Source organism: Kogia breviceps, chromosome 13 (genome assembly GCF_026419965.1).
Source record: "Kogia breviceps isolate mKogBre1 chromosome 13, mKogBre1 haplotype 1, whole genome shotgun sequence".
Taxonomy (NCBI): domain Eukaryota; kingdom Metazoa; phylum Chordata; class Mammalia; order Artiodactyla; family Physeteridae; genus Kogia; species Kogia breviceps.
The window spans coordinates 41,929,261-41,944,436 of record NC_081322.1 but is presented as its reverse complement, the minus strand read 5'-3'; the positions used below and the strand labels follow the sequence as shown (position 1 = coordinate 41,944,436).

The following is a 15,176-nucleotide window of genomic DNA, read 5'->3' as shown; positions in this document are numbered from 1 at the left end:
CCTCTCACTGTTGTGGCCTCTCCCGTTGCGGAGCACAGGCTCCGGATGTGCAGGCTCAGCGGCCATAGCTCACGGGCCCAGCCACTCCGCGGCATGTGGGATCCTCCCAGACCGGGGCACGAACCCGTGTCCCCTGCATTGGCAGGCAGATTCTCAACCACTGAGCCACCAGGGAAGCCCGACCAAATGGATTTTGTTCAGTAAAAGTAGCATAACAAAAAATTTACAAATTGCAGTCATTTCATGTTATTTAGTGTATCATACAAAATAGTTCCTTTTCATCTAATGATTAACTTATATATGTGTATGTGTACTTATGGTATTTCTAATAGAGAATCCTTGTATATGTGTAGAAAATATCTGGAAGGTTACACAAAAAATTGCTAACTGATTATCTCTGGAAATTGATGGCTAAAATTCTCGTGGTAGGAAACTTTTACTTTTTGTTTTATATACTTATATACAACTTTAACTTTTTCTAAGTGTGTTTGTTATTTTTTTAATTGTAAGAAGCTAGTTTAAATTGAAAACATATCAATACATAATATAGTGCCTTACTAAAAAAAACTAGTTACGCAGCTGTTATGTGGTTAATTCTTAAAAATTTCTGAGGGCTTGATTAAAATACGTACATGTTTTACAGTGGAAAGTGTTTTCTTGAAATTATATTCTGAAAATTCATGGAGAAATCTTTCACTTTTTTACGTAGAAAATTTATATGGAAATTATATTTAATGAGTACTTATTTGACTAGTGTTTTGTTCTCTTAGTAAAGCTGCAGAACTGCCATTTTTCCATTGGGTTCCATGTTTCCATGATAACACAGGTTTGCTCATCTAAGTTTCAAAAAATTCTTTTTTTTTTGGTCACACGGCTTGCGAGATCTTAGTTCCCTGACCAGGGATCAAACCCAGGCCCTTGCAGTGAAAGCGTGGAGTCCTGACTATTAGACTGCCAGGGAATTCCCTAAATTTCAACAAATTCAATTAAGTGAAAAATCTCTTGGGACAGGTGAGTTCTATAACATTCTGATCTATAAAGAAATAAATGTCTACTAAAAAATGCTTTGCAGTGTCTACTGCAACTCTTAGATATACATTTAATGCCAGGTTTATCAGTTAGCTGTTGCTATGTAACAAGTCACTCTAAAACTCAGTAGCTTAAAACCATTATTTATTATTGCTTACATGTCTGCAGATCAGCTGAGCTTCAGTTGATCCACATCAGGCTCAGCTGAGAGACTTTACTTCAGGCTGAGGTGGCTAAGGGCAGCTCTGTGTTTCATAGAAGGCCAGTGGATTGTCTGGGACATCTCTGCTCCTCATGTCTTTTAGTTTCCTGAGACCAGCAAGCTATCCAGGGTATGTTTTTGTCACAATAGTGGTACAAAAGAGTGAACCATTGTTCATTCTTGAAGTGCTTGAAGCCTAGGATAAGGATTGGTATCGTGTCCCTTTCTTCCAAAAAGCAAGTCACATAGCCAAGCCAAAAAATCTTGGGACAGGAAAGGACACTCCATCCGTGATGAGCATGGCAGTAGTGTGGATGAACGGGTGAAGAGTTAGGGCCAGCAAGTCAATTTGCAACACCAGATTAGATAATGAACAAATTGGGAGAAAGCTTGGATAGAGATTACAGTCGTCTGAGCTGTGTGGGTTCAACAGGAGGTTGAAAATAGGAAACAGGATCTCTTGGGTAGAAGGAATGGGAATATTTGTGAGAAGAGTGCTGAATCTTTTTCTAGCCAAAAGTGTCAAGAGAATTATAGCTGAAGAATAGCAGAGGGCTAACATAACATGGGTCCAGTGAGATTAAAAGAATGTAGTGGGAGTGAAGGGAGAGAACAAGGCAAACAGAATATTAAGAATGTTTAGGTGGAAGATCTCTGTACTGAAGACTTATTTTAGTTAACTAAATTGTTACCCAATAAGCTTGTATATTTCCAAATTATAAAATAGTCTGTAATAGTAGAGTCTAAGAGGATGAAGCATTTCTGCCCTGGGTTCAGGTTTGGCCAGTGCATTATAGATACTCTGGGATTTTGGTATCTTTAAGCACATCTAATTATAGTATTTGGGGGCAGAAAAGTCATAATCACCATTTTTTAAAAAAAATCATCTTCTCTTGGTTAATTTCATGTTATTTCATTCAAAATGATGCTTTAATCAAAGTTATGAATCGTAACATCACCAATTAAGGAATATTTGAGTAAATTAAAAATTTGTAACTATATGAATATTCCACAAATATGTGTTACCTAACTGGGTACTTAAGTACAATTAATTCATGATTTCTACCCCCTGCTGATGTGAATTTAGGTGATATACCTCTTGCTTCTTGAGTACTAGATCCAGTAGAACCACACACGTCTGTCCTTTTTCTTTAACTGTACTATTTAAAATGCACTCCGTTCTTAAGGAAACAGCTGTTGTCTTTAAGTCAAACTGCATGCACAGCACCATGGCCATGCACCTCTCCCTAAGGGAACTGATGCTCAGACTTATATTTTTGACATATTCTGAGAAAATCTCTTTAGATGACTAGATAGTCTTCTTTGTTTCATTGCTACTATAGTTTATATCTTTTCTAAAAAAATCAATTTGATATGCTTCTACATGTTTGAACATGTGATTCTCTGGTCTGCATTTAGCACATAATTTCTCTCCTTTCTTTTATCCAGAAGCTTTTAGCTTTAATGCTTTTTGTGAAGGAAGGTTTATGGAATGTGTACAACCAGCCATGTGTTAAAACAGGAGAAGGCTTGATATGACTAAGAAAATTGACCTTGGCACTGTCAATAAAACACTTTTGCTCCATATATTTTTTTGTTGTTGATTTTCATCCTCTTTATTTACAGGCTGGGAAGTGATGATACCCATTTTGAGGTGGGCATGGCCAATGATGGATGTGAAGTGCATCGTTTTGATCCTACTGTTAAATCAGCTCATGTTCTGGAGAGTGAGCGTTTTTGGTATCACCGCTTGTCCGTCGACTGGCGGGACTCCCATCCAGCTGTTGCTGCCCAAAAACCATATAGCAACACCAGAAAACTGAGAACCATTTTGAATGAATTTGGGCATCACAAGGTCAGATTTTTCATTTGATTTCATAGTTAAAGTGAACAAACTCATAAGCTTTTTTTTTAAAATGCAAACCAAGGATTGGATAGTTGAAGGTCCAGTTTTAACCTTACTGATCACTTATCATTATTTATAGAGTCAGCTCTGTAGATATAACGTTTTGGCAAGGATAGAGATTTTAAACTGATTTCAAGATTTTAGTTGCTGTTGAGTAGTGCTATAAGGTTTTGACCAAGACTGGGCAAGGAGAATAAGAAACTTAGTCTGGTATGGGCTCAAGAGTACCATTTCCATTTGGGAATTGATTTTAAATTTCCAGACAGAGCAAACTACTTATGTCAGCTTCAAATACAAAAAGTAATCACAACCAGGTTTGTGTTTGATAAGAGATCGCTTGTGTATCATGTTTCTCACTGTTGTAACAATGATTTTGAGTCTCCAGTCTCTTAAAGGTCAGAAAATACATGTAGCTTTGATTAAAATGTACTTTGTAAAATTGAATGGACCTTATGTGTATTGCAACTGATATAATTATGACAAAAGACATCAAATCTCTACAAATATTTTATTGTGAATGGATAGCAGAAGGAAACTCAATCTTTGAACTGCGTTTTTTGAAAGCAAGTTTTAGATGTGACTAATTGCATTCTGTAGGTAGATACTAGAGAAATTCTTGCCTTTGATTACTAGCTCTTCTTGGGTTTGGCCTATCTTGGCCTATTATTCCCAGCCAGAGATGGCATGTAATCTAGGACATGCCAGAATGGGTGTTCCTGAAATACAGTGTACATGGAACTCAATTTTAAATCTGAGTTGGCTGCTTGATCTTTAATAAAGACTTTTCCTCTGCATTGTTCTTTTTGAGCCCCCCTCTCTCCTCCCCTTCCTTCTCCTCTTCTTCCTCTTAAAAAAAAATCCAAAAACAGAAAACAAAAACTTCCTTTAATTGGACAACAGGAACTTCTTCAAGAACAGCTTCAAAGAATTTGGTGTTCTTTTAACATGTGTTTTGAATTTTGTATTTTGATTTGTATTTGTATTTTGATTTGCCATCGAGAGTAACTAGCATTGAATAGCTATGAGCCTTAATGAAACACATATAGGAGTTTTTGCTTAAAATCTTTGAACAGAACCCAAAGAAGTGAGAGCATTTTTCAGAATATTATTTTGTTTTTGCTGCATGTTACCTTCATAGACATGTTTTTTGTAGCCGAAAATTACAAGCTTGACCCTTTTAGCATGTCAACTCTAGGTTATTCAAAGAGCTAACTACTAATTCATTGTGTTCATTTAGGAGTCTTGCTGCTCCCCCTTAATGCTCTTTACATCCTGGCTCTCCACCCCCATTCTTCAAAGAAAAGACTGAGTAGAGAAAAGAGGTGAAACACAAAGCCATTTTGCTTTTTTTGGATAATATTTTAGCCAAAGATTTGGAAAATGTGAGGGTAAAATTGACTTCAAAAAAGGATCTGTGGATATAATTTATCTGTGCCACATTTCATATGAAAAACGTGTTTTCAGATAACCAGGTAGGCACCTGAATTGTGCTTGTTGAATTAACTCCATGGGAGCTGCAGTGGGCAAACCTTTATGCTGTAGCTGAAGCATGATGCCTTTTACAACACTGCTCCTGAGGCAGCAGAAATATTTACAGTGATACTTAAAAAGGATAAATGTTTTAAAGGATTTTTAAATATTCTTAGGGCTATTATTTTATTGAAAACACTAATAATGACACTTAAAAATGATTAAGATGGTAGTTTTATGTTATGTGTTTTTTACCATAATAAAAAAAATGGAAGAAAAAAAACCCCATAAATAATGAAAGTGATCTGGCTCAGAATTGCCAGGTATGTATTTGTCACTTAAAAAGAGTCCCTTGATGAAAATTGAAAAGATACTGGTATTCTTCCATAGAGATTTTTTGGGTGAATGCTTTAAAACAAAAACAACAAAATCTAAAGCCATTGGTGAGTGATTGCTTCCATTAGGAACATGCTTCTAGAAGCTACGTGGTGCCAGATAAAAGGAAACCTTATTTCTGGCCTGCAGCAGGCAAGGTCTGTTTTCATTTCTCTGCATGTGTACAGACCCTGGTAAATATGATGTAGCTCTGGCAGGGAAAACAAATAGGAAAAAACACACTAAAAAATGTCAGTGTGTTTGCCTTGCCTCCTTCACTTATTTTTCCTGCAAGTGACCATAGAAACCAAAGGGGTTTTGTTGTTTTGTTTTCACTTCATGACTTTAAAATATCACCTATAGTTTTGCGATGTTTTCCATTTTAAGGAGTTATTTTTCTTCTCTTTAGCCATATGTCCATTCCAGCAGCTCAGGCAAAAATGTAGGCAAAAATGAAAGGCAGAATTTTGAGATGGTGACAGTAAAATGCATGTGGCTTTCATACTGCTTTTAAAACTCTTGGATAATTTCAACTTCAAACCGTAAATCAGAAAACCTTTCTAAAGCATCAAGTGAGAGCAGCTGTATCACCAAAGTGTGTGCACGAAAAGCCCAGTCTGTCAGGGAATAATATCACCTGGATCCAGCATTATTTGGAATGATTAACTGTCTTCTCTTGGCTGAAGTGCTTGTTGCTGTCACTATGCATAAGAATTTTTCCAGAACATGACTAGAAATATCGAATCTGAGATTTCTGCTCATATTAACCATAATGGGTGCTTTCTTCTGAAGACTTTATTACAGAGTATCCTAAATGATCCAGGCTGGTTAATGAGAATTATTATTTTCAGTTATAACCATGCTGAAGATAACATGAATAACAGGACTGCATTAGAGCTTACCTCTGTAAGCTCATTACTCTAGGTTTGAGGCATGGGTGCTCTTGTTGGGTTTTGGCATTGGGCAAGTCATTTAGCCTTTCTGGTGCTTAGTTTGACTGTCAGTAAAATGGGGATAATGATACCACCTAAATGGATTGTTTCTGAGAATTGGGTCAGAGAACACAGTGTGAAAGCCTCCAACAGAGTGCCTGGCGTCAGTTTGTCATTTGATTATAAATTCAAAGAATTTTTATTAACAATTTCAGTAAGTTTTTACTAAATTTTATAGAAATGTTTTCTTTTTTTCTCTTTGTTTCCAGGGAAAATATATCGGCAATTTCTTTGGAAATTGCTAACTGCACCTAATTCTAGTCAAGAGTTTTTAATGAAAGTTTTGTGTAAAATTGAAGGGAATTGGTCCTTTAGACTTGGTCGTGGAAGAACTGTTCTTGTTCGCTGCCTCAGGGCACTGAACAGCTTTGCTGGTGATGGTATAGAAAGTAAATCCTGTGCTGTATAGAAGTGAAATAAGCTGCTGAGAATTAATTCAGAGCAGATGTAGACCATGGGGTTGGGGCTGCTGGTCAGGTGATGCAGGTGCAGCTGACTTCTTGCCTGTTCAGCCCTGGTGGGACAGGTCCTCCCTCGCCCAGGACGTTGCCCCCGAGGCTGAGTGCCCGCTTGGACTCTGAAAGGAATGCCAGTTTCTGCTTTCCTGGGCAGCCAGCCCGCTATTAATTGCAAAACATCTGTTGTATGCTGGGTGCTGTGTTTAAGAGAATATGAGCTTTGAAATTAAACTACAAAAAGATTCCTTTTTCTTCTTGCTTATCGAGTTTGCAAATATAAACAATATATTGATACTGCCCTACATTGAAATGCTTGTTGGGAATACTGTTCACACTTTGCTGTTGGAAATGGAAAATGATAGATTCTTTCAGGAAGAACATTGGACCATGTGTATAAGTTATGTAACTTTTTATTTCTAGAAATCTTTTTTGCCTTAAATTCTGTTTTGTCTGCTGTTAGCTCTGCCATACCAGCTTTTTTTTTTTGGCGGGGGGGAATACGTTTTATATTAAATGATATTCTAGAGTCCTTTATTTTTATATTTTTTGGATATAGTTTCAGTTTATGTGTAGCCTGTAAGAGTGACATATTAAGTATTTTTAAATCCAATCTGAGAGTCTGTCTTTAAACAGGTGTGTTTAATTCACTTACCTTTATTGTGATTACTGGCATATTGGACAAATTTCAGTTCTTTTAAATTGGGCTATTTTTTTTGTATATTTTCTTGCAAAAGCTATTTTTTTAAAATTCGCCTTGGTTACCCTTAATTTTAAATGTATATAATTAACTATAAAATTTTAAAACAACATATCAAATTATTCAGTATTTCTCCTAAACACAACAAGGATCCTAACAACTTTACCCATTGAATATGAGCCCCACGTTGCTATTTGGAGTTTTAGTTTACCTCTTTAAAATTTTTATATTTTCTTTTGAAAAGATGTAAACATAAAAGTTGGAAGTTATGAGAATAAGAATAATACAATGAACTCTTATATATTCATCACTGAGATTTGCATTTGACTATTGTCTCTGCAGACTTTTTTTTTTTTTTTCCGGTACGCGGGCCTCTCACTGTTGTGGCCTCTCCCGTTGCGGAGCACAGGCTCTGGACGCACAGGCTCAGCGGCCATGGCTCACGGGCCCAGCCGCTCTGCGGCATGTGGGATCTTCCCGGACTGGGGCAGGAACCCGTGTCCCCTGCATCGGTAGGCAGACTCTCAACCACTGTGCCACCAAAAACTCAATGGAAAGGAATGGATGGATACTTCTATAATACATCTATCTATGTATATGAATTTAATCCATTTGTATTTATCATGATTGCTAATATATTTGCATTAATTGCATCTTTGATATATCAGTTGGCATCACGATTAATGTTGAAACAATGAAAATATCCCTGTTAAAGTCAGAGAAAAATAAGGATACCTGTCATTATCATTAAAAAAAACTGAATTAGAGCTCTTTAAAAAAGAAAATCTTATTTTGAGATAATTATAGATTTGCATGCAGTTGTAAGAAATAATACAGAGATTCCATGTACCTTTTCCCAATGGCAAACCTATAGTATGATATCACAGCCAGTATATTGACAATGATACAGTTCAGATACAGACCATTTCTAGTACTGTCAGGATCATGTTACCTTTTTATAACCACACCTACCTTCCTTTTCCCCACCTCTTTCCCTAGCCCCTGATAACCACTTATCTGTTTTCCATTTCTATAATTTTGTCATTTCAAGAATGTTATATAGGGCTTACCTGGTGGCGCAGTAGTTGAGAGTCCACCTGCCGATGCAGGGGACATGGGTTCGTGCCCCGGTCCGGGAAGATCCCACATGCTGCAGAACAACTGGGCCCGTGAGCCATGGCCGCTGAGCCTGCGCGTCCGGAGCCTGTGCTCCACAATGGGAGAGGCCACAACAGTGAGAGGCCTGCGTACCGCAAAAAAAAAAAAAAAAAAAGAATGTTATATAAACAAAATTGTACACTGTATAATCATGGTTATTTAACACAGTTCCTAAGATAATAGTTAACACAATTAGAAAAGAGAAAGAATCTTAGGGGTAAAATTTAGGAAGAAGGAGCTAAAAATTGTTATTATTATATGCATATGCATTATTATTATTGGAGCACACATTATTGGTAGATAATATGATTGCATACTGGAAAACTCAAGAGAATCTAATGAAAAACTATCAAACAATAAGAGAATTTAATGAACTGTTTGAGTACAAAAATTAAAACAAAAATTAAAAACATACATTTTCATGAATAACCAGAATATAAAGGCAGAGAAGACACCATTTACAAAAGCAACAAAAAAAAGATAAAAATAAACTTAAGACATGTGCAAGATCTATAAGAAGGAAACTTTATTCAAGAATTTAAAATTTAAAAACAAAGAATTTAAAATAACACTTGAACAAATTCAAAAGCATAGCATGTTCTTGGGTAGAAGGACTCATCATCATAATGATTTAATCTTTCTTATGTTAATCTATTCGTTTAACATGATCCCAGTAAAATTGCTGGTAGAATCTTTTTTTTTTTTTTAATTTCAGTACAGTAAACACCTTCATTACATGAGCTAAGATAGGAGGGAAGAGGATTTATTTGACTTTCCAGGCCTTGATTTTCCTCAGATAGAACTCCAGCTCCTTTCCCTCTAGCACATAGCTGCTACTCGACCACACTGGCCTGGTCTTGAAGCGATGAATGCAAGAAGCTTGCCCTGCTGGAACTGCTCCTCTAGAAGACTGCTGATTTTGGCATTCTTTTTCCTTTCATCATATTTCTTCTGAATTTTTTTTTGTTTAATATCTCTTCCTCCTCAGAAGTCATCTTGGCCCCCTTCTTGTGGCCCAGGGGCAGTGCATAGTGGGACTTGTGCCACTGTCGGTATGGTGTGCTGTCAATGAGCGTGATGCAGTTCTTCACCAGGGTCTTGGTACAGAACAGTTCGTGGTTGGATGCATTGTAGACAACATCAGTTATCCTTGTCTTGCACGTACAACACTCCGAGCCCTAGAAGAAGTTCCCCGCATCCAGCCTCAAGGCCTGGTACTTCCTGTTGCCTTTCCGCCCACAGACTGTGTGTATGCAGCAGGGGTCAACCTTGGTGTCAGTGGGGTGTCCCAGCTCATATTTCTGCTTCTTGTGGTAGGGCTTTCTCTTGCACCCAGTCTTGCGGCACTTGTGCCAGTTGTCCTGAGAGATGCTAATCACTTGGTGCTGGCTAGAAAGAGCTGTCTTTACTCCTTTGTATATTCTTGCCTCCTTTGTCACAGATTAATTGACCATAAGTGTATGACTTTATTTCTGGGCTCTCTATCTTGTTCTATTGATCTATGTGTCTGTTTTTGTGCCAGTATCATACTGTTTTGATTATGGTAACTTTGTAGTATAGTCTGAAGTCGGGGAGTGTGATTCTTCCAGCTCTGTTCTTTCTCAAGATTGTTTTGGCTATTTGGGGTCTTTTGTATCTCCATATAAATTTTAAAATTTTATGTTTTATTTCTGTGAAAAATGCCATTGGTATTTTGATAGGAATTGCATTGAATCTGTAGATTGCCTTGGGTAGTATGGCCATTTTAACAATATTGATTCTTCCAATCCAAGAACACAGCATATTTTTCCATCTGTTTGTGTCTTATAGTTTTTGGAGTACAGGTCTTTTGCCTCTTTAGCTAGGTTTATTCTTAGGTATTTTATTCTTTTTGCTACAGTGGTATTGTTTCCTTAATTTCTCTTTCTGATACTTCATTATTAGTGTATAGAAATACAACTGATTTTTGTATATTAATTTTATGTCCTGCAGCTTTACTGAATTCACTGATGAACTCTAATAGTTTTCTGGTGGCATCTTTAGGATTTTCTACATATAGTGTCATGTAACCTGCAAACAGTGATAGTTTTACTACTTCCTTTCCAATTTGGAAGGAATTCCACTCCTGGTTATATTCGAAAAAAACCCAACTAATTCAAAAAGATACATGCACCCCAATGTTCATAGCAGCATTATTTACAATTGCCAAGACAAGGAAGCAGTCTAAGTGTTCATCAACAGATGAATGGATAAAGAAGATATGGTATATATATTTATACACACACACACACACACACACACACAGGAATACTACTTAGCCATAAAAACGAATGAAATTTTGCCATTTGCAGCAACATGGCTGACCTTGGAGGGCATTATGCTAAGTGAAATAAATCAGACAGAGAAAGACAAATACTGTATGATATCACTTATATGTGGAAAATAAAAAATACAACAAACTAGAGTATAGCAAAAATGAAACAGACTCATAGATACAGAGAACAGATTAGTGATTACCAGTGGGTGGGAGGGGTGATATAAGGGTAAGGGAGTAGGAGGTACAACTACTGGGTGTAAGATAGGCTCAAGGATGTATTGTACAACATGGGGAATATAACCAATATTTTGTAATAATTGTAAATGGAAAGTAACTTTAAAAATTGTGTAGGGGGAGACTGGTTCAAGATGGCAGAGTAGGAGGATGTACACTTACTCCCTCTTGCGAGAGCACTGGAATCACAACTAACTGCCGAACAATCATCGACAGGAAGCACTGGAACTCACCAAAAAAGATACCCCACATCCAAAGGCAAAGGAGAAGCTGCAGTGAGATGGAAGGAGGGGTGCAATCACAATAAAATCAAATCCCATAACTGCTGGGTGGGTGACTCACAAACTGGAGAACAATTATACCACAGAAGTCCACCCACTGGAGTGAAGTTTCTGAGCCCACGTCAGGCTTCCCAACCTAGGGGTCTGGCAACGGGAGGAGGAATTCCCAGAGAATCAGACTTTGAAGGCTAGTGGGGTCTGATTGCAGGACTTCGACAGGACTGGGGGAAACAGAGACTCCACTCTTGGAGGGCACACACAAAGTAGTGTGTGCATCAGAACCCAGGGGGAAGGATCAGTGACCCCAGGGGAGACTGAACCAGACCTACCTGCTAGTGTTGGAGGGTCTTCTGCAGAGGTGGGGGGGTGGCCGTGGCTCACTGCGGGGACAAGGACACTGGCAGCAGAGGTTCTGGGAAGTACTCTTTGGTGTGAGCCCTCCCAGAGTCCACCATTAGCCCCACCAAAGGTCCTGTAGGCTCCAGTGTTGGTTTGCCTCAGGCCAAACAACCATCAGGGAGGGAACCCAGCCCCACCCATCAGCAGACAAGCAGATTAAAGTTTTACTGAGCTCTGCCCACCAGAGCAACACCCAGCTCTACCCACCACCAGTCCCTCCCATCAGGAAGCTAGCACAATCCTCTTTGATAGCCTCATCCACCAGGGGGCAGACAGCAGAAGCAAGAAAAACTACAATCCTGCAGCCAGTGGAGCAAAAATCACATTCACAGAAAGACAGACAAAATGTAAAGGCAGAGGACTATGTACCAGAGGGAGGAACAAGACAAAACCCCAGAAAAACAACTAAATGAAGTGAAGATAGCCAACCTTACAGAAAAACAATTCAGAATAATGATAGTGAAGATGATCCAGGACCTCGGAAAAAGAATGGAGGCAAAGATCGAGCAGATGCAGGAAATGTTTAACAAATACCTAGAAGAATTAAAGAACAAACAAACAGAGATGAACAATACAATAACTGAGATGAAAAATACACTAGAAGGAATCAGTGGCAGAATAACTGAAGCAGAAGAACAGATAAGTGACCTGGAAGACAGAATGGTGGAATTCACAGCTGCAGAATAGAATAAAGAAAAAGGAATGAAAAGAAATGAAGCCAGCCTAAGAGACCTCTGGGACAACATTAAATGCACCAACATTCTCGTTATAGGGGTCCCAGAAGGAGAAGAGAGAGCGAAAGGATCCAAGAAAATATTTGAAGAGATTGCAGTCGAAAACTTCCCTAACATGGGAAAGGAAATAGCCACCCAAGTCCAGGAAGCACAGAGAGTCCAAGGCAGGATAAACCCAAAGAGAAACATGCTGAGACACATAGTAATCAAATTGACAAAAATCAAAGACAAAGAAAAATTATTAAAAGCAACAAGGGAAAAATGACAAATAACATACCAGGGAACTCCCATAAGGGTAACAACTGATTTCTCAGCAGAAACTCTGCAAGTCAGAAGGGAGTGGCATGATATATTTAAAGTGATGAAAGGGAAGAACCTACAACCAAGATTACTCTACCAGGCAAGGATCTCATTCAGATTCGATGGAGAAATCAAAAGCTTTAGAGACAAGCAAAAGCTAAGAGAATTCAGCACCACAAAAACATCTCTACAACAAATGCTAAAGGAACTTCTCTAAGTGGGAGGAAACACAAGAGAAGAAAAGGACTTACAAAAACAAACTCAAAACGATTAAGTAGGGCTTCCTTGGTGGCGTAGTGGTTGAGAATCCTCCTGCCGATGCAGGGGACACGGGTTCGTGCCCTGGTCTGGGAAGATCCCACATGCCGCGGAGCAGCTGGGCCCGTGAGCCATGGCTGCTGAGCCTGCGCGTCTGAAGCCTGTGCTCCGCAATGGGAGAGACCACAACAGTGAGAGACCCACATAGCGCAAACAAAACAAAACAAAACAAAAAAAACGATTAAGTAAATGGTAATAGGAACATGCATACTGATAATTACCTTAAATGTGAATGGATTAAATGCTCCAACCAAAAGACACAGGCTCGCTGAATGGATACAAAAACAAGATCCATATATATGCTGTCTACAAGAGACCCACTTCAGACCTAAGGACACATACAGACTGAAAGTGAGGGGATGGAAAAAGATAAACCATGCAAATGGAGATCAAAAGAAAGCTGGAGTGGCAATACTCATATCAGATAAAATAGACTTTAAAATAAAGAACATTACAAGAGACAAGGAAGGACACTACATAATGATCAAGGGATCAACCCAAGAAGAAGATATAACAATTATAAATATATATGCACCCAACATAGGCGCACCTCAATACATAAGGCAACTGCTAACAGTTATAAAAGAGGAAATCGACAGTAACACAATAATAGTGGGGGACTTTAACACCTCACTTACACCAATGGACAGATCATCCAGACAGAAAATTAATAAGGAAAAACAAGCTTTAAATGACACAACAGACCAGATAAATTTGATTGATATTTATAGGACATTCCATGCAAAAACAGCAGATTACACTTTCTTCTCAAGTGCACATGGAACATTCTCCAGGATAGATCACATCTTGGGTCACAGATCAAGACTTGGTAAATTTAAGAAAATTGAAATCATATCAAGCATCTTTTCTGACCACAACGCTATGAGATTAGAAATAAATTATAGGGAAAAAAACATAAAAAACACAAACACATGCAGGCCAAACAATATGTTAGTAAATAACCAAGAGATCATTGAAGAAATCAGAGGAAATCAAAAAATACCTAGAGACAAATGACAACAAAAGCATGACAATCCAAAACCTATGGGATGCAGCAAAAGCAGTTCTAAGATGGAAGTTATAGTAATACAATCCTACTTCAAGAAACAAGAAAAATCTCAAATAAACAATCTAACCTTATGCCCAAAGGAACTAGAGAAAGAAGAAAAAACAAAGCCCAAAGTTAGTAGAAGGAGAGAAATCATAAAGAGAGAGTGGAGGGTCTTCCCTGGTGGCACAGTGGTTAAGAATCCACCTGCCAATGCAGGGGACACAGGTTCAAGCCCTGGTCCAGGAAGATCCCATGTGATGCGGACCAACTAAGCATGTGCACCACAACTACTGAGCCTGCGCTCTAGAGCCTGCGAGCCACAACTACTGAGCCTGTGTGCTACAACTACTGAAGCCCGCATATCGAGAGCCCGTGCTCTGCAACAAGAGAAGCCACTGCAATGGGAAGCCTGCGCACCACAATGAAGAGTAACCCCCACTCACCACAACTAGAGAAAGCTCATGTGCAGCAACAAAGGCCCAATACAGCCAAAAATAAATAAATTAAATAAATTAATTTTAAAAACAATATCAGTGTATAAATAGTGAAAAAGAAACAAAGAAAACAATAGTAAAGATCAATAAAACTAAAAGCGGGTTCTTTGAGAAGATAAACAAAATTGATAAACCTTTAGCCAGACTCATCAAGAAAAAGAGGGAGAGGACTCAAATCAATAAAGTTAGAAATGAAAAAGGAGAAGTTACAATGGACACTGCAGAAATACAAAGCATCCTAAGAGACTACTATAAGTAACTCTGTGCCAATAAAATGGACAACCTGGAAAAAATGGACAAATCCTTAGAAAAGCAAAAGCTTCTGAGACTGAACCAGGAAGAAATAGAAAATATGAATAGAGCAATCACAAGTAATGAAATTGAAACTGTGATTAAAACTCTTCCAACAAACCAAAGTCCAGGACTAGATGGCTTCACATGTGAATTCTATCAAACATTTACAGAAGAGCTAACACCTGTCCTTCTCAAACTCTTCCAAAAAATTGCAGAGGAAGGAACACTCCCAAACTCATTTTACAAGGCCACCATCAACTTGATACCAAAACCAGACAAAGATACTACAAAAAAAGAAAATTACAGACCAACATCACTGATGAATATAGATGCTAAAATCCTCAACAGAATACTAGCAAACAGAATCCTACAACACATTAAAAGGATCTTACACCATGATCAAGTGGGATTTATCCCAGGGATACAAGGATTCTTCAGTATATGCAAACCAATCAATGTGATACACCATATTAACAAATTAAAGAATA

The 15,176-nt window shown here is 38.1% G+C and overlaps 1 protein-coding gene and 1 pseudogene across 3 annotated transcripts in view; one reads left to right on the top strand and one right to left on the bottom strand.

Moving 5' to 3' along the window:
• METTL24 (methyltransferase like 24) overlaps positions 1–15,176 on the top strand; it is a 107,046-nt gene that overhangs the window by 47,418 nt on the left and 44,452 nt on the right. For all 3 annotated transcript variants that reach the window (XM_059083634.2, XM_067011652.1, XM_067011653.1), the window contains one exon: positions 2,858–3,086. In XM_059083634.2, the coding sequence (XP_058939617.1) occupies positions 2,858–3,086 (229 nt within the window). The remainder of the gene's footprint in view (positions 1–2,857; positions 3,087–15,176) is intronic.
• LOC136792442 (small ribosomal subunit protein eS8 pseudogene) lies at positions 9,030–11,027 on the bottom strand (annotated as a pseudogene).